At 35.2% G+C, this 20,505-nt stretch overlaps 1 protein-coding gene across 7 annotated transcripts in view; it reads right to left on the reverse strand.

The window, feature by feature from the left end:
• The window catches only part of EXOC6 (exocyst complex component 6), a 296,986-nt gene that overhangs the window by 58,907 nt on the left and 217,574 nt on the right, over positions 1–20,505 (reverse strand). For 6 of the 7 annotated variants that reach the window (XR_013550527.2, XM_078434598.2, XM_078434597.2 and 3 more), the window contains one exon: positions 18,178–18,357. The exons of the other annotated variant lie outside the window; for it this stretch is intronic. Coding sequence is in view for 5 of the 6 variants with exons in the window: in XM_078434598.2 (XP_078290724.1) it covers positions 18,178–18,357 (180 nt within the window). In the remaining variant the exon portion in view is untranslated. The remainder of the gene's footprint in view (positions 1–18,177; positions 18,358–20,505) is intronic. 7 annotated transcript variants of the gene reach the window in all.

Here is a 20,505-nt window from a genome sequence, read left to right on the forward strand (position 1 = left end):
TGGACTGCATTCAACAAAGTCAAAGCATATAGAATGAGAAATATGACTACAATCTGCTAATTTGTTTTGTATTGAGCCACTTAAGAGTCAAAGACCTGATGTCAGACTGAGACCAGCAACACAATTAACCAGTCGGTGACAGATTCATCCATCCTCCCTGCCAGGCTGTGCCAATCAAAGACAGCATGAGGCGACATTTGGTGAAATCAGTAAGAAAACTCATTCTCTAGGCAACCTATGTGAGACCTTGATTGACACTTTTTGAATTTAGTTTGTGGAACACAGCCACTCTTTACCCAATAGTCCCTCACTGCAAGCTGTGAAATAAGGCTTTTAATGCCAATCACAGGAACAATAAACCACAAACCACCAACCCTCAGTTTAAAAGGAATCAAGAAAACACATCTGTTTGTATGTCCAGCCAAATTTCTAAAATAATTTACTATTATAGATTAGGCTAAAGATACTCCATTTCCTTTGAAACACCGCAAAATGACATGGTAACAAAAATACAACACATTTTATTAGATTATGGCTCAAAACTGTTTTGGTTTCAAAGTAATGTTTTGATAGATCTACTCTGATATAATAATAGGAGAAATGTAGAATACTTAAAAAACTAATTTGACACATTTAAATTTTCATTTGAAGTTTTCATTTGTGTCTCACCATTCTCTTATTTCAAAGATCTAATAAAAAAAGAAAGGTTTGATTTCAACAGTAATTATTTGAAAGCATTTTTCAATGCTGCTTTCATTCTCTCTCAACTACATGTAACATAAAAATGTGCTCTTGAAATCACAACCATTCTTTCTGTATTGGTCTCCCTTCCTTAAAGATCCCAGGAGAATCCATTTTACTCTATTTATATTCCCACAAAAGGTCAACTTTGCACAATAAACTACTTTTTATTTAAGTAAAAAGAAATATATAGACTCAAAAATATTGTGCATTGCATTTATTGTTCTTTAAATTGATAACAGGTTTTGTTTTAAAAGGTTACATAACTCTTGTCAGAAAAAAATGGAAAACTGAAGTAAAATCATGGTCAATTTGAATATTAACTCTAACACTGGCAACAGAACTTATTAACTAATTCTGATTCTGTACGGCTTTTTACAATTATTTAAGTTATTAATTTTTTAAGTTGTTTAAATTAAAGCAGTAAAATATTGCCATATTATTCTAAATCACTGCCTCTCCATTTGCTGCATAAATTTCAGTTGAGACTGTGAAATAGTCTTTTCAAAGGAAAGGCAAAAGAGAAAGGGAAGTATTGATGAATTGGTCAGTCTCCCAAAGAGCCACAATGCATAGCCTTTTTAAAAACTAACAGACTAAAAGAGTGAAGTCTTTCATCAAATGTGAAGTAAACACTAAAATTAGAAATAAATTCCTAATTGAAATATGAGAAAATATGTCTAGTTGAAAAGTAGATATTTTAACTTAAGAAATTTATTATTCTTCCATTTTACATACGAACCACTAATCTAAAGTTTTACTATATAAAACTACATCTTGCTCATATGTAAAGAATGTATTAAATAAATCATGAAAAAACATACCTAAAACATTAGAATACATGAAAATTTCCCCAAGATGACTTCACAAATGCACAAAGATCCTTCTAGCTCCTAAAATAGGCTTCTGTCTGAACACTGTAATACTGACATATAGAACACTGAAATGTCTCAGATTCCCAATAATACAGAATGGGTGAGTTAGAAAGGGTTAAATATCAAGATGAATTCCTTCAGTGAGTTTTAATAACTTTATAACACTATCTTGAAGACAGATTTTTGAGATTATGCCAAAAACATTCATAGGTCTATCAAAATATACTCAACTCTAAACACTTCCAACATTCTCCAAAATACCTCTTTGACACCTCTATAGTCTTCTCATACCCTTTCTATCTCCCCCTAAAGTAGCTCTAGCCCCAAAAGAGTTGGTTCTCACATCAGCTAACCATAATCCCATAGTGAAGTAGGAATTCCCATTCTCCCTTTTCTGGCTTTTCTCCTCCTAACAATTCCCAATCATAAGGATATGAGACTGTAACACAAATGCTTGCTCTTAGGAACACACACACACACACACATACACACACACAGATTAAATAGAACACAATCATTTTAAAGTTGGGGGAAAAAACTCCCCAAACTGGGAAAACTTTAAGATAGCTGTAATACATGGCTATTTCTCTTTCATTCAAAACTTCCTATAGGGCTCATCAAACTTTGGTGGCCTTTTATTATTTTATTTTATGTTTTTAACATTTTTTCATTTTTGAGAGACAGAGACAGAGCATGAGTGGGGAGGGGTAGAGAGAGAGAGTGACACACACACACACACACACACACACACACACACACACAGAAACCAACGCAGGCTCCAGGCTCTGAGCTGTCATCACAGAGCCCGACGCAGGGCTAAAACTCGTGGACCGTGAGATCATGACCTGAATTGGACGCTTAACCGACTGAGCCACCCAGGCGCCCCTAATTTAAAAAAAAAATCTTCTGAGCATGGCCTTAGATGATATGCAATAACATGACTTTTAGCTTTCTGTAAATATCATTGTTGATGTCATGACATCTTCCAACTCATTCTACCTTTAATAGGTAGAAAGAGAATGCAAAGACAAACAGCAGTAACGGTCCAGAAAAGGTCAAGGTTTTGAAGAAATGCCTCTGCTTCCAAGCAATTGATAATATCAGAAATCAAGATAAAATGGTGAAAGCTGCATGCACTTTTGCCCAGACTAGCAAGAAGAGGAGACCAGTTTATGCTGTGTGGGAGCTGACAGGGATTATTTCTAACTCTTGAGCCTACTTGATAATAACAAATTGGGTAGTTAAGCATATGTTTAAGTAGGGAAACAATAAAATATTAAGGCTCTATAACTTTTCTCACTTGGCAACTGTAAGGAAAGGGAAGTTAAAGATGCGCTGTAATTTTCCCTGTGAAGACAGGGTACTATGACTAAGCCACAGAATTTAAGAGTGAAACAATGAAGCATCCCAGGAACTGTTTTAATAACAGCTCTGTGATAGCAGAGCCATATCTTCATTTCTTTACATAAGCACCCAGCTCAGAGTATAAGGGCTATTTAATCATTAAAATGTACTAGTCTGTAATCCCAGTACAATTTAAAATTTGCAAAGAAGTTGCCAGAATCACTAACACGTTAGACAATATAAGTCGTTTCCACATGGCCATTAGTAAAATGGAAAATGTCAGTCAAGCCAACTGACTCTCTCTTATTAACATATGTAGGTAGGTGGCTGACCATCATAAATGCAGCCACATATACACAAGGATAACTGAGAGCAGACTTTTGTCATCCAAGGATTTAAATTTAGGTTTTGACCTTTTAAGAATCTGAAATTCCAGTGCAAGTAGGGCTTAATTTGATGAGGCACACATTTGAATAATATGCTCTGTGAAACTGGGTATGGGTGGGGGTGGGGAGGGTGATAATCACTGGGAGACTGAATGCACTCAATGTAAAGTCCCAACCTTCGAACTCTGTGGCTTTGCTGTCTTCTGTTAGTTGACATGGAAACATAACTCTTGTTAAGGTCTACACTTTTCAGGTACATTTTATAGCACTTTCTGAAAGAAATTACATGGCATAGCAGTATTCTCAAATTTTAATATTCTCAAAGTTTTGGGGTATACTCATTCAGAACGTCAAGGGCTTTCTGAATAGGTAATTTCACTGGGCTAAGTCTTAGACTGTGGGAATGGGGTTGGGGTAGATACTGTCAGATTCACTTCTAGTTGAGGAAGTACCTGGAAATGGATTTTTTAAAAGAGTAAGGGAAATGTATCAAGTGGAGGGAGGTTATATATTTAAAACAAGACAAAATCTATACAAAGTGGGAGGGACTGATCAAGGTAAGTGATCACGTTAAGTTTTTTCTTGATTGTCATTTACAAGACAATCTTGCAAATGACATTCAATGATACTCTGAGACTATCTACAGTATGCCTTGCCAACTGCTCCCTTCTTGTTTCCAAAGAATTGACAGAGGCTTTTAATCTCAATGCTACCATCTAACACACTGATTTTCATAAGTAGAAAGATTTAAAACAACATGACAGCTTTCCTACAATACCTAAGGTCTCCTGAATGAAAGAAAAGGAAGTGATTAAAATGTTGCTGGCCCTCTGAATTCCTTCCCCGTATGTAATATTTGTCTGCACATGCTCTTTTGGTGGGATTTTCCAAAGGCCAACCTCCTTACTTTTTGTGTTACAGTAATTTACATACTCTTTCTATAAGTATGTATCAGCATCTTGGCCTGCTGAATTTTGTTACCTCTGACCTGCAAACATACTGTAAATATAAATGCACCAAAGCTGTTCCACCTTTCCCATCAGCTCTATCCTCATCCTTTTCCATTCTTGTTAGGCTCCATACAGGGAAGTAAAAAGAAAAGCAGGTTCTTTGGCACCACTAGATAGGGGCTCGCACAGGAAACCTCTGACTTCATCTTTCCCTATCGTCTCCTATCTTTCTCTTCAAGGGATCTGACCTCCTTTTTGCTGTCTTTATCTGCTCACGATAAAAACATAATTCTAACTCATACATTCTCTTATTTGCATATTTTATTCCTTTTTCTTCTTCCCTGATTTCAACTTTTATCCATTTAACTTTGGAGAACAAATGATCTTTTGTATTTTTCTTTCTATTGTGGAATACAAGTTAAAGGGGAAGATACCATTTGCATTCCTAGAACTTTACCACTGCTATCTGCAACAACTTAATTAACTTTCTAAATGTGAATTCTCTGTTGTCATCTGGTAGTAAAACGGTCAGATATTGCATTTTCATTTGTTTTTAGTACTAAATCTTCCTGTTCAGAATGGCACTTTGCTCATAAAGCCAGCACCAATGATCTAGTCTATTTCATTGATAGTTATTAAAGAATAAAGTTATACGATATTTGTAAGTGTGCATATGTATGATGCACATGCCTATACATACATTTAGTCTATGGGCTGAGAATAATCCATTCCAATTATATCCATTTATATCTCATTGATCTGTTACTTATTGGTTAGTTCATGAGTTCTTTCCTAATCCACTAGCTTTCTACTAAATCTCTCATACTGTTTCCTTCTAAACTAAAAGCCCTCTGTTACTATTACTTCTTCCAATTATGCCCTGAATCAAACTGCTATTTTCTAAACTTTTAACAGCAGAAATTATTTAAGTGTGCTATGTTATATACACACATAAGACTTACAACTTAATGCAATTAAATCTCTCACCAAGATTAGCCAGCATCAACTTAGTAAATACTTAAAAGGATTAAAGTTATAAAATTCAAGTACATTAATTTTCAACTAAAAAGCAAGATTCTCTTTTTCCCCAATTAACTTTTTTAGTGAAAATCATTTAACTATTTTATTACATTAACAAAAAGCCTAAGAAAAAATATAGTGGTGCCTAGCTGGTTCTGTCAGTGGAGCATATGACTCTTGATCTCGGGGTCATGAGTTTAAGCCCTACCTTGGGTGTAAAGATTACTTAAAAATATATGTATTAAAATAAAAAAGCTTAAAAAATATAAATTCCATTTCTAAGAGTGGGTTTTAATGGTTTTCAACTTTTTTATTTACATTCTTTCTCAAGGTTCTTTAATTCTCTCCAATGAACTGATGACTGTCAATGGTTTGTTCTAGTTGATTTTGTGTACTTGGAATTAACTTATTACATAAAGTATGGAAATGGGTATCAAAAATGCCATTAGAATACCTCCTTTATCATCAGAGAAAGAATTATCTCATATAAGTAACTTTTTTAAAACACTGGACATTCAAGTGTCACACCTTTTAAAATTTCTCATGCAAATTTATACAAAATTGACCCCAAAATCTATTGCTGACTTCTTAAATAGATGATAACAATTTGAGCATTTTGGATTTTTTTTTTTTTTTGGATAACAGGGTTAGTATCACTTCTGAACATCACTTCTGTATTTTGAACATGTATATGACTTACCTGCAGGAAATCTGTTAGCAAGCTTAGTAAGTACTTAACAATTACTATAGCAAATGAAGAAAAAGTTGAAGTGAAAGCTTGAAGGTCTGTCCCTTCAATGGGACGAAGTACTTGTCCTTAGTGCTGCGAATTCACAACAGGTTATTTTGGTGCTATCATGTCTTTTACTTTGTTTCAATCACTGCTCAACTTATAGGTGTGAAGAGAGTTGTAGTTTGAATTAATATGTTATTCCTTCATGGAGATGTGCAAGGAAAGAGTAAACATACAAATGTTTCTAACCACTACTGAAACCACCTTTATCAAGTAACTTTTGTATAAACATTTTCAAAATTTTTGCCTATGAATAAGGGTACAAACTTTCTCTTCAAAACTAGAAAGTATTCTATATTTGACAAATAAATTCGATTCAAAAATTCTGATTTTGCAGTATGCTTTTTATATTCCTTATGTGTACAAGAAAATTGCTTTTATAACAGACCATTTCTTTACTATTTCTCTCATATTAATTTAAAAAATACTTATTAAGGACTTCCTCTGTGTAAAATATTGTTTAGGTGCTACAGAAGATATAATGAGTGGATAACAGTTCCTGACACAAAGGGATTAAATTCTAATAGCAGAAAGAAGGCGAGACTTCAAACAGCTATAGTAGAGGACAAAATATAAACAGTACTGTAAAAGTGGGACAAAGTATCCACATAAGGTTAAGTGGAATTAGCAAATGTTTCATGAAAGAGGTAGCATTAAAGATGCTTTTGGAAGAGATCCAGGAGTTTTACAATTACAAATGAAGCCAATGTAGAAAGTAAAAGACAGATCCAGGACACTGGATTTTCCACTTTGAATGCCCATATTGAGTAATGGTCAGAAATGTATCTGGAAAGAGGCTGAGATAATTCCTTTTTGTTAGCCTGTGAAATTTTGACTTTAGGTAAGCAAGAGACTTTGAAGCTTTTCAACAGGGAAATGTGATTAGACTGTACTCTAGAAAGAATAATCTAGTACAGGTATGTATGATGAACTGAAGTAAGGAGAAACTACTGGCAAAGACTAATTAGAAAACAATTACAATCATCAAAATTTGAATTTTGGTAACAGGAATAGGAACAGAAAGGTTAGGAACATTTTAAATTTCAAATGCTAGATGAGATTTTTTAAAGGTAAGAACTTTTAATATCTACACATTCAAAAAGTATTTATGAGTTCTTATTCTGGCCATTGAGAGCTCACAACTGGAGGTCAAAAGAAGAAACACAGTAAAACGCAAAATATGATGAAGCCATGAAAAAAGGTGAAAGCTAAGGCAATTCAGGGGAGCAATACTGGGTTTGTAGTGAAAAAGAAAAATGTGCACTTGGTCATGAATCATACTGGGTTATGCACTGGGATAGATTTCTACAAGTGGATTTTGGGATAAGGTCTGTAGAGAAAAAGCACTCAGGAAAAGCATAAACAGTCTTAAAAGCAGGTAATAATAACAGCTAGTATTTTTTGAGTGCTTATTATATGCCAAGTGCTTTTCTAAGTACTTTATGTATACTATCTCATTTAACCCTCACAAAAATCTATAGGGCATATACCCTTACAGCCCTCACTTTATAGATGAGGAAGATATCTACAAATTGTGCCCTGTCATGCATGGGGTGACCACAGTGAGGTTTTCCAAAGCACTGCACTCACCACAGATGCAACCATAATACTAACTTTCACAATCAAGTCCCAGAGAATCCTCCTGTTTCACCAAAATAACTATTACCTTCAAATGTAGGTTTCCACAAAACTACAAACATATGAAAAATATTGACAAGATAATTAGAATTTACCATAGATAACCAGGCAGAGAAAAATAAGCCTGCAGGAGGTTCAGTACTATCCAATTCACATGCTAGCTTTGGCTTGCATTTACTTACCGGCATGGCTGCATGATCATTGCTGTTAGTCTAAGAAGGAAGTCAGCCAGGAAATCAGATAAAAAAGGAAAATGTATTCCAATAGTAGCAGAGGCAGTGTTTAAAGTAACAAAATACACTACAAAACAAGCAAGCTGGCTCTGTGTGTTTGCTATAATTTAAAGGCATTAATTTATTACATAAATGTGATCATTTTGAAGATTTGTATATTAATTTTCACATCTATGCCAATCAGATAAATCCTCCTCCAAACTTCTGTTTACCTAATCAAGTCGTCAGCATTAAAATACCAAGGGGGTACCTGGGTGGTTCAGTTGGTTAAGCGTCAGACTCTTGATTTCAGCTCAGGTCATGATCTCATGGTTCATTAGATCGAGCCTTGCGTCGGGCTCTTGTTGACAGCTTGGAGCACGCTTGGGCTTCTCTCTCTCCCTCTCTCTCTGTCTCTCCCCTGCTCGTGCTCTCTCTCTCAAAAATAAACTTAAAAAATATATATTTAAAAAAACACCAACGTGCTAATACTAAATTTGCTGAACTGTCAACTTTAGAAAACACCAACTCTTTGATAGGGTTCTTTGCTATAGAGCAGCTGTTCTCAAATTTTAATTTAAAAATGCTGATTCCTAAGCTGAGGAAATTTTAGTGCATTTAGGTCTAGAGCCAGCACTGGAATCTGAATTATTGACAAGTATCTCTTCCTGTAGGGAGCTTGGATGGCTTAGTCGGTTGAGCATCCAACTTCAGCTCAGGTCATGATCTCGCAGTTCAGTTCAAGCTCTGTGTCAGGCTTTGCGCTGACAGAGTGGAGTGTGCTTCAGATTCTCTGTCTCCCTCTCTCTCTGCCCCTCTCCCTGATTGCACATGCATGCTCTCTCCCTCTCTCTCTCTTAAAAAAATAAACATTAAAAAAAATTTAGAAGTATCTCTTCCCACAGATGATTTTCATACAAAAAGAAATAAAATGTCCATTTCTGCAGACACACACAAAAACTATACTGAATATACGATTCTGAAGATGCCTAGAAAGGATAAGCCACTATGCTTCCGCATAATCTGCCACTATAGCACAAAAGAAAATAGTCAAGGAAAGATGGCACACTAAATTATCTTAAAACCATTTAAATGTATTTTCTCCCCAAAAAGTGAGTAACAAGTCAAAACAAAAACGAAATCATTGGTCTCAATTTAAATATATATAAGCTCCCACTGAAGTTCTGTACCAAATATACAGTACTACCTTGTTCCTCTAAAATATTAGGGATTAAATTAATTAAATATTAATTTCTTAATAAAGATTAATAAAATTAAACTAAAATTGCCTTAAATACTATTTTTTAAATTATCTAATTTACTTTTCAAATTCCACTAATAAACTATATAATATTTAAGTACTACTTTTTAAAAGAAGAAGTATTTACCCTGAAACATGGATTTAACTTTATTATATTAAACCAATGAAATTCAAAATCTATTTATTAGTGGTAGCTAAACATCTGTGTGGGAAGGTGTCCTCTTCACCAAACACACTATGAATAAAAAACACTACAAGTAGGAATGGAGGAACAGGCAGATAGACCATTCTAATTAACCCCAGTAAGCAGTGGGCTAGCAACTATGTTAGCCAGACAATTCCTTCTTCTGGAAGACTGGGCTAGACTCTAGATAATCTCTAAGTCCTTTCTAGATTTAACTTCCAATAAAAGTCAGGCAACAACATTTAACATTAAAACCACATAAGTCATAGGACTTATGTTTTCATCATAGTTCATACCATATCATTTGTATGACTTACAGGTAACAAATCAGATCAATGTGATTCATTACCATTATAGATTTTTTAAATTAATATCCAAATAAGTAAAACCAATTTGTAAGCATGTGTGTGTGTGTGTGTATATATATATATATATATATATATATATATATATATATATGGTTATGTTTTCACTTGGTAAGCACTAAAATGTATTCAAAGCTGCCTATGCCACAATTTAAAAACTACAATCTTTTTTTTAAAAAAAATTTTTTAACGTTTTATTTATTTTTGAGACAGAGAGAGACAGAGCATGAACGGGGGAGGGGCAGAGAGAGAGGGAGACACAGAATCGGAAGCAGGCTCCAGGCTCTGAGCCATCAGCCCAGAGCCCGACGCGGGGCTCGAACTCACAGACCGCGAGATTGTGACCTGAGCTGAAGTCGGCCGCTTAACCCACTGAGCCACCCAGGCGCCCCTAAAAACTACAATCTATATTTTTAATACAATTCTTTCTGGTGTCACGTGAAAGAGAGGGCGATTAAAACCTCTGATTGTATAGTTGACTATTGAAGTTCTCCTTTACAATTTTCAGTCAAGTAAAAGGACATGTGAACCCATATACTTAACTCAGAAAAAAGTTTGAACCAAAGAATAAAAATCATAAAAGGGTAGGGCTGAAAGAGAAAATAAGGTGCCAGAATGAATAAATCTATGTTTAGCTTGGGACTTTACATCTGCATGAAATAATGATGCTTAGAAACATAATATTATATACAAGGACCTTAGAGATGATCTAATCCAATCATATTACTTCAAAGAGAAGGAGGCAGGTTGTTCAGAATCAAGATGGTAGACTAAGTTAATGTTTTTGCTTCCCATCCACCCTGAGATACAAGTGAAATAAAAAGCACAGAGCTGTGAAAAGGAATAAATGTTTAACAGTGGAGAAAATGAAAGTACTTGGGGGAATTCATAAAGGGGTAAGACACTGCCCATTATATGCTAACAGGAACTACAGTGGAGCTGAGAGCCAGCTGTGTATTAGAGTTCAGAGATGGCAGGCATGAGAGAGGATGGAAATCAAAATTGGGATGGAAAAATAGGGAAGGAAACTGAAGATTTCTCACACACTGTGCCAATGATCCCTTACCTACAGAGCATGGTCAATTTTCATAATGAAAGAACATTTAGGGGACAGCTGAGGCTTCTGGTATAGGTGGAAAGAAAGAGAGAGGGAAGGAAAAAGAAAGGGGGAAAGAAAAGCTCTGCTCATTCTGGCCTGGGGCAGTGATAACAGAAAGGCAGAGAAGGCTACATAATTTAAGAAGCTCAGTGCAAAAGGTAAATGTGGAGCCCTTTGTTCAAAAATTATTAAGAACCGCAAGAAAACAATAGCTGAGCACCAAATCACATGCAGGGGCCTTCTAAACTCAAGATCCATGCAACTTCACAGGTCACACATCTATGAAGTTGACCCTAAAGAGAAGAGGCCAGAATCTCATGGTTAGCTCCACACCTCCTCACTCTAAGAGGAATCCTAGGCAAAATTAACCCCATTTTTTAAAGTTTTTACTTATTTATTTTGAGAGAGAGAGAGAATCCCAACAGGCTCCCCACTGTCAGCATGGAGCATAACGCAGGGCTTGATACCACGAACCGTGAGATCATGACTTGAGCCAAAAGATACTTAACTGAGACTGAGCCACCCAAGTGCCCCGAAACGACCCCCAATTTAAAAAAATTCCCAGTCGATTTCTACTCAGGGGAAAAGTTTACCAAAAAATAGGGTACTTACACAGTAGCAAAGAAGCTCATATTAGTTCTCCAGGCCTTCTTTTTTTTTAAATTTTTAAAAAATGTTTTATTTATTTTTGAGACAGAGAGAGACACAGCATGAGCAGGGGAGGGGCAGAGAGAGAGGGAGACACAGAATCCGAAGCAGGCTCCAGGCTCTGAGCTGTCAGCACAAAGCCCGATGAGGGGCTCGATCTCATGAACCTTGAGATCATGACCTGAGCTGAACCGACTGAGCCACCCAGGTGCCCCGATTTTTAAAAATATGTATTTACTTATTTATTTTGAGAGAGAGAGCGTGAGTGAGTATAAGTGGGGGAGGGGCAGAAAGAGAGGGGAAGAGACAGGGAACGAGAGAGGGAGAGAGAGAATCCCAAGCAGGCACTGTGCTGTCAGTGACAGTACGGAGCCTGATGCAGGGCTCGATCCCATGAACTGTTAGATCATGACCTGAGCTGAAATCAATAGTTGCACACTTCATCAACTTAGCCACCCAGGTGTCCTGATTTTTAAAGTTAGATACTATCCATTTCTGTCCAAATCATATATCTTCATTTATTATTGGATATATATTTGTTTTTCACTTAAAGAAACCATAATATGTTTCAAAATTATATATGGAAATAAAAATGCATGTTAAAAAGTTAGTGGCACCAGATACATTTAGTAGGGAGGGAGACTATGGCCCTACACATAAAAAATTTACAAAGGATACTAAATTAGGCTGTCAATAAAACACTTATGGCCTATGGCTGGAAGCAATCAATTAAGTGAAGGGAAAAACCCTTCAAAGTAAACAATTAAAAAGGGAAATATTTTAAAAGGGAACTAGATGGGGGAAGTAGATACAGAATTTAAAGATCGAATAACATTTCCTGTCCTGAAAGTAGTTCCTACTATAATATTTTTAATTTTATTTTTGAACATACATACTCTGATTTATTTCTTGAGTTAAAAGTAAATCATTTTTCTTTGGCAATGTGATTTTAAAATCTATACCATATTTAGTGCTATGCTGGTAAATGTTTAACAACAATTCTCTGGGAAAAAAGCCTTCATTAATAAGATTTGCTGATTTCCACAGTCTAACTACTCCTACCTACGGCTACCAATGTGATGTCACTGAATGCACAGTTAGGCAGAATTGTGCACGATAGGCTTTCATAATATGTATTGCCCACCACTATTTTAAAGCCATTTTCTCCCAGTAGAAAGGCATCTCTAATCTTAGAGTAAGAGATATGGGGAAATGATTCTATTAACAGATATTCTTTTTATAAACAGTTTTTTAGGCATCTATTCTGTAATAAAGATGCCAAACTCATTATTCCTAGCAATCATGTCTATTTTTTTATCATTTGTCACAAGACTTATATTAATGCATTAAACCAAAAGTTAAGCATATTTGAAAGCAAAGAAACATATATCTTTCTTGGAAGAAAAACTGGTATTTACAATTCAAACAGAAACAAGATCAGTTTATTTAAGAACTTTAGAGTGGTAGCAAATAAAAGCAGAGAAAACTACATTATGGCTAAAGATAAAATGGAATTCTGAGAAAGGAAGAAATATGAGAAAACTGATCATTCATGATCTTCCATTTACTTCTACTATAAAAGATAACCATTTGTTAGCATAAAATTTGGGTAAATTGGGCCCCTTTGCAAATACACATATGAAGAAATTAAAGAGTCATTACCATTCATACATATCCTTTAGTGGTTGTAAATCCATAAAATTATCTTTATTGAAACAAACACATGACTATTAGCATTTATGAAGAAAGTAAATGTTTGTTGTTCTTTCTAGAAGCAGACCAGTGCTGGGTTTTTCGGTAGTACACTCACGGTAAAATGTTAGTGAATTCCATTGGCAGTCTTCATGAACAGTAACTACGTTTGTTCAAGTTGCTTAACAACCTTTTCTATTTACATATGTGTAAGTGGTGAATGAATGTTTAAAAGCTTCTTAAAATTCCTTTGGTTTTAAGTTTTCTAGCTAATATAAAATCTTACTTTAAAAAAACAAAACTTACTTATAAATCAGACTTAAACTAAGTCTCATAATTGCATAGAAGAAAATGACTTGTATAATACATGCCAAAATGTTAACAGTGGTTATCCTTTGACAAGATAACAGGTAATTTTTATTTCTTCTATACTTAGATGTATTTTCTATTGTCAGGAAAAAAATATGAGAAATAAGGGTTATTTACATATCTGAAATACTATGAATATTAATATTATTTTAGGGATTAAATTTTAGATTCCAAGAATATTAATCTAGGGATGAAATAACATTTTCTTCACAGAGTAATGAGACTTCACTGGCATCTGTTAGTCATTATAAGCAGTGCACTCAACTTATACTTATTTATTCATATCAATACACTTTATAGTGAATATCTTTCACAATCAAATTTTTTAATGGCTATATAATGCAAAAGTATAGAATTCAGAGCTAAATAATATCAAGCTAAAAATGTAGGCATAAATACAACACACAAAAAAGTAAAGTACATTAAAATGAAACTAGTACTACAAAGGGCCTTAAAACAGTAACAGAGGAAGAAAAAAGAAAACAAAACTAACATTATTAATAGTACTTACTTTATGCCAAGAACCCTGCCAGGCGACTTTTTTACATACTATTTTAATTCATCCTATCTATGACAGTCCTATGGGAAAATGAATTATACCATTTTACGAAGGTAAAAGGTTTAGAGGTTAAGCAACTTGCCAGGATTCTGGAAATAGTAAATTATAAATCTAAGGTTCAAGCAGAAGTCATGCTAACTCTAGAGCCCATCCTATGCTCTCCCCACTTCAGCAACCTGGACCCCAAGAATGATAAAAGATAAATGGGTTTTGATTTAATTGAGTCATAAAAAGGCAATTTCCCTTGAGGCAGATAATATATTTAACAGGGCAGCTTAACATTTTGGGTAATGGGGTAATACTAGTCATTACTGCAAATACTGCCTATTTAGCTTGTTGTCAATTTCTATGGTCAGCAGAGAGCTGATGAATAAGTATTTTCATATGGAAGCATATTAAATTACTTTACTTTTCCCTCTCTTGCATAGACCTGTACTGGCTGAAACAGTGCAAGTGAAGAGACATAGGTAAGGGAAGTAATATACCAATTCTCTCACTCATCCAACCCTAGAAATAAGAAGTGCCTACAGTGAATATTATTGCTGGTCTTCCAAATCCTACACCTTTCTATTGCTACCATAATGTAGTTAAAAAGTGAAAATAACAAAAAGTTCTTTCCCTGGGCTCCAACAAAACCATTATTATCCATTAATTTCTATTGTTCTCATATCTTGTGAGCAGACAACAAAATTGTACTGGTTGGATAATAACTTTTTGGAACCGTTGGAATCTTTCCCAGGAATGTGGTTAGTAACTGGACATCATGATTACCTGTGATTGAGAAAATATTCTTTTACAACAATGGCAGAGACTGACAAAAACTAAATACACAATGACACTAAAAGTGGAGCTTTTAAACTAAGTGTTCTGTCTTAGGTATTTTTTAGGGTTGTGCAGTCAAAGAATCAGCTTCATCCCACAGCATCAACTTTTGTGTCTAATTATTTGCACTAATAGCCAATACTTGCACCATCTGAAAGAGTGATCCTTGGTCTCACAGCTCGCGTTGACTCTAACTCACTGCGTTGACCCTGAACAATGTCAAGCTAGGATAGTTAGGGCACATGGCCACTCTCCATGTCTGTGAGTGGGATAGCTACTTCTGTTAAAGCTGACTGATTTGGGACTAAATGTGATAAATAATCTTCTGAAGCTTGAGAATTGAAGGAGTCCAGAATGGGCCTCTCTATCAGGGTCCAAGGGTAACCTGAAACTAAGGAATTCTTTTCAGCCTAAAGCATTCAAACAAAAATGGTAGCTTACACAACTATGTTGCTTAGAAAAACAATACATTTAATAATACTGCTTCTGATCTTTGCTTAAAAGAAAACAAGACAGTCAAATATTTTATACAATTTCAGTATTTCAGGGAATATACTAAGCAATAATAAAATTATCAACTCTAGCTAAAACTTAGTATAGTAAATAATTTAATATTTTTGTTTTGGAATTATGTTTTTAGTTTATTGCTTGAATAAGCATATACTGTTGTCACATCCATTTTCTCTTTTCTTAGCTGTGAAATACAATTTCCTATTTATCTGATCATGTCCTATACTTATTATTGTATTTGTTGGTCTGCACTGTACAGCAGCTTATTTCCTTTACAGGAAAACCGATGTTAAATAACATAAAAATCCAAAATGGCATATGAAGAATCCCCTAAAACTATACAAAATATCATAATAGATTACATGAGCGATCTAGTTAGTCCAAGAAGATCTGTCTCTCTCAGTGTTACTACAGTACAAGAAAGCAGCCTTTCCCTCCAGATGTTAGCCTCCTGAAGTGAGATATTTGCCCCAACCATTTCTAACATATAACCTCTCTTAATCTTCTCAATTTATGCACAAAATTCCTACCCATCATGTTGTGCCAAGCTGTGAAAGATATTGCAACATAAAAATATGATGTGTGTGTATCTGTGTACATGTGCGTGCACACAGATCTGTTTACTTTTGTACACTGCTTTTGGCTAGAAACATGGAGATGGATGCTGGCAACGTGAATTCAAATTAATTCAACAATTATTTAAAATATACTACATGAGGAACATTTTCTTAGAAATTAGATGAAACAAGAATTAAACATATATACAGGTTCCCTTTTTCAACACAAAGAGAACAGTTAGGAATATAATATAATCCCTGGGTAAGCTTCTAAAATCTCTTTGGCACAGATCCACTATTAAAATCTCTTTAGGAAATTCTTCTATTTATTTTTTAGCAACACCTGCCTTCAACTATTCTATGGTCCTCTGGAGCAACTCGCAATGGAAAGTCAAAAAATTAGGAGAGTAACTTTTTTTTTTTTCCATTTTAAACAGGAGAGATGGGCGGAGGCTGTTGGGGAGGCTTGAGATTAAGTATTTTTGTGTTCAGCTACACCTCCTTTCTTTTTTCTTTCTTTCTTTCTTTCTTTCTTTCTTTCTTTCTTTCTTTCTCACCAGGTGGGGTTTTTTTCTTGTGTTCAGCTACATTTTATTGTGAAATAAAAAGGTCAACAATTTTTTTTTCTATTTTATTTGTAAAAGAATTACTCCACTCATGTTTTAATAGTTCTATTATTTCTGAATACACCTAATGAAAAGCATGTTCATCCCAAGATAACATCTCTTTGGTCTTTGCATTCCTCATCTGAAGAATCCAATGCTTCAGCCTATTCAAACCCAAACATCCCTGTAATTTATATATATATTTTTAATGTTTCATCAATAGATTGCTCAAAATGTAGATGCATTATTACTATGTATCAGGATAGAACAATGTTCCAGCTTTACTCCTCATCTCTGGCCTAAAAACACCTAATAATTTCTTGGCTTTTCTAACTGGAAAAGTCATTGATTATACTGACTTTAATGAGAACTACCCCTATTAAGAGTTTATTTCAAGATGCTCAACGTTGCTCCTCATCAGGGAAATACAAATCAAAACCACACTCAGATATCACCTCACTCCAGTCAGAGTGGCCAAAATGAACAAATCAGGAGACTATAGATGCTGGAGAGGATGTGGAGAAACGGGAACCCTCTTGCACTGTTGGTGGGAATGCAAATTGGTGCAGCCACTCTGGAAAACAGTGTGGAGGTCCCTCAAAAAATTAAAAATAGACCTACCCTATGACCCAGCAATAGCACTGCTAGGAATTTACCCAAGGGATACAGGAGTACAGATGCATAGGGGCACCTGTATCCCAATGTTTATAGCAGCACTCTCAACAATAGCCAAATTATGGAAAGAGCCTAAATGTCCATCAACTGATGAATGGATAAAGAAATTGTGGTTTACATACACAATGGAGTACTACGTGGCAATGAGAAAGAATGAAATATGGCCTTTTGTAGCAACGTGGATGGAACTGGAGAGTGTGATGCTAAGTGAAATAAGCCATACAGAGAAAGACAGATACCATATGTTTTCACTCTTATGTGGATCCTGAGAAACTTAATAGAAACCCATGGGGGAGGGGAAGGAAAAAAAAAAAAAAAGAGGTTAGAGTGGGAGAGAGCCAAAGCATAAGAGACTCTTAAAAACTGAGAACAAACTGAGGGTTGATGGGGGGTGGGAGGGAGAGGAGGGTGGATGATGGGTATTGAGGAGGGCACTTTTTGGGATGAGCACTGGGTGTTGTATGGAAACCAATTTGACAATAAATTTCTTATATTGAAAATAAAATAAAATAAAATAAAATTTGCATACATTAAAGTTCAAAAAATAAATAAATAAAATAAAATAAAATTCATTACACTGGAGAAAAAAAAAGAGTTTATTTCAATTTAAGTCTAAACCGAATTTCAGGGTTTTGTTTTGGTTTTGGTAGAAACAAAGTTGTAGTTATTTTGGCTGAAAGTAAAATAAATTAAAACTTCAAACAATTGGCTAGGTTATTAGAATTCTTCACAAATAGACATGTAATAATGGAAAGAAAATATTCAAGTCATTAAGTTGGTTTGAGCCAGTAAATCTCAAATTAAGATTAAATTCTACATATATTTTAGTAAGCAAAATTAGAATACAATTTTCTGGGATTTTTCATACTTACAGGTAAATGAGTAAACACTTGAAAGATGCTTCTTAAAAAATTAATAAGATCCATTAAATAACCACTAGCTCTTCCATCTGGCTCAGACATTGTCCAGTCATAATCAGCAAGCTGAACAAATTCATCAATTTTTTGATTAAGTTTGGTATATATTTCTCCTTCTGCTGCATGTCGGGCATCCTGATAAGGGATAAAGTAACAAAAACAAAAAGTTATAGAAGCAGATAATTTAAAAACCTTTCTTGGGTGCCTGGGTGGCTCAGTTGGTTAAGCATCCAACTTCGGTTCAGGTCATGATCTCATGGTTTACGAGTTTGAGCCCCACATCGGGCTCTGCACTGACAGTGCTGAGCCTGCTTGGAATTCTCTCTCTCTCTCTGTCTCTCTTTGCCCCTCCCCCACTCTTGTTCTCTCAAAAGAAATAAACTTAAAAACAAGTGTTCTCAAAATTCTAAAATTTATTTTATATTTTCTTTGATCTAATATTTTAGTCATTTATTCAAAATCCAAGAAAATTGTTAGTTTTTTGGCTGGCAGTAGTCTATTTGACTGACATCACTTTTTCCCCCCAACCTCCTTTATGGGGTAGGATAATTTATGAGTTATTAATCCTGAACTGTTCTCACAGCTTTAAGAAGACTCACAGGAGAGACAGAAGTTTAAAAACAGAAGTTGTCAAGGACACAGAAGACCACCTCTGTCCACTGACTGAGAAGAATAAAGTTGGATGGTAACAGAAGAAATGGAATAGTTTCTGGTGTCTTAAGTTCAAGAGGAAAAAAAGAAAAGAGAAGAAAGAGATAGTTAACTTCTCAGAGGAGGAGAAAAGAAAGGAGGAGAGTGATGCAAAAACACCAGAGTAAAGATCTCCAAACAGTCTCTCCTCCATAAAAGCAACAAGAAAACTTGCAAAAATAGTCAAAATCAACTTTTCCAGGACTCTGGAAATTAATTTAAACCTTGCAGTAATCCAAATAGTGTTTATTCAAGAAAAACAGCTTGGTAAGAAAAGGAGCATTGCAGGGTTTTAATGTGCCCTTATTTCCATTCTTCTTCCCCTACTTTAGTTTCACAGTATCCTTGAAAATCAACATCCTACAACTATGGTAAAAAACAGTAGCCTGACAGCCATCAAAGGGAACAGGATGGGCTTGGAGCTCCTTCAAAACCACATTCCTGGAGAATTATCATTATTTCAACTACCTGATGGTTTCCTGGAAGACCCCACTTACAGGGATGTCTTTCTTTGATTTAAATTGGGGCTTGTCCAGTGCATAAAGCCTTTTCTCTGGGGACATTTGTTGAAAACAATTAAAGGTAATTGTTGAATATGGCATATGCCTGAAGGAATGGATAACAGGGCACACAGTCAACTAACTTTAGCTTAAAAGGAAAACCTGGGGAATGAGATATACATAGATGACTTTGAAAGGCTCTTAAATATTCCTGGGAATCTACAAGGCTATGTACACATGTAGGGCTATGCACAAGCTCAGAAAAGACCTGAGAAGGCTCTAAGCTCTCATTTATGACTGACCTTGAAGCTCTGTACAAGCATGAAGTAAAGGCTAACGTAGAGTTGTCAAATGCCTGAGTATTGAAGGTATGCCCCAGTACCTACATAGAGTTCTTCAGCAAAGACTGGGAAACTTATTGGTTCTAGGCTTTTCAGGAAATCTGTGTCCAGTCATTAGTTGGTCACTAAGCTAACCAAGCAGAGACTTCAGTGGCCACAGAGGAGAAAGAATAGAGACTTTATAGAATTAATTCAGAAAAGTCACAACCAACCAGCCAACCAACCAACTTTGGGAAGAGAGGAGAATCAGATTTTCAGAATTGCCACAATATATTATTTAAGTGTCCTGTTTTCAACAAATTTATGTCACGCAAAGTAACAAGAAAGTATGACTCATATACAGGGGGAAAAAAAGCAATCAACAGAAACTCTTAGTGAGAAGGCCCAGTCATTGAACTTTTAAGACAAAGACCTTAATTCGGCTATTTAAAATATGTCCAAAGGACTATAGGAAACCACATCTAAAGAACTAAAGGAAAATACTGCAATGCCTCACAAAATATAATGTAAGTAAAAAGGCAGAATTTTTTTAAATAGAAATTCTGGGGGTGCTGGGTGGCTAAATCAGTTGAGCCTCTGACTCTTGATTTCAGCTCAGGTCATGATCCCAGGGTCATGGGATTGAGCCTTGCATCAAGCTCCATGCTGAGCGTGGAGCCTGTTAAAGATGCTTTCTTTCTCTTTCTCTCTCTCTCTCTCTCTGCCCCCTCCCCTGCTCACACTCTTGCTCTCTCTCTCAAAGAAAAAACAAT

The sequence above is a fragment of the Panthera onca genome, chromosome D2 (assembly GCF_046562875.1).
Source record: "Panthera onca isolate mPanOnc1 chromosome D2, mPanOnc1 haplotype 2, whole genome shotgun sequence".
In the NCBI taxonomy this organism is placed as follows: domain Eukaryota; kingdom Metazoa; phylum Chordata; class Mammalia; order Carnivora; family Felidae; genus Panthera; species Panthera onca.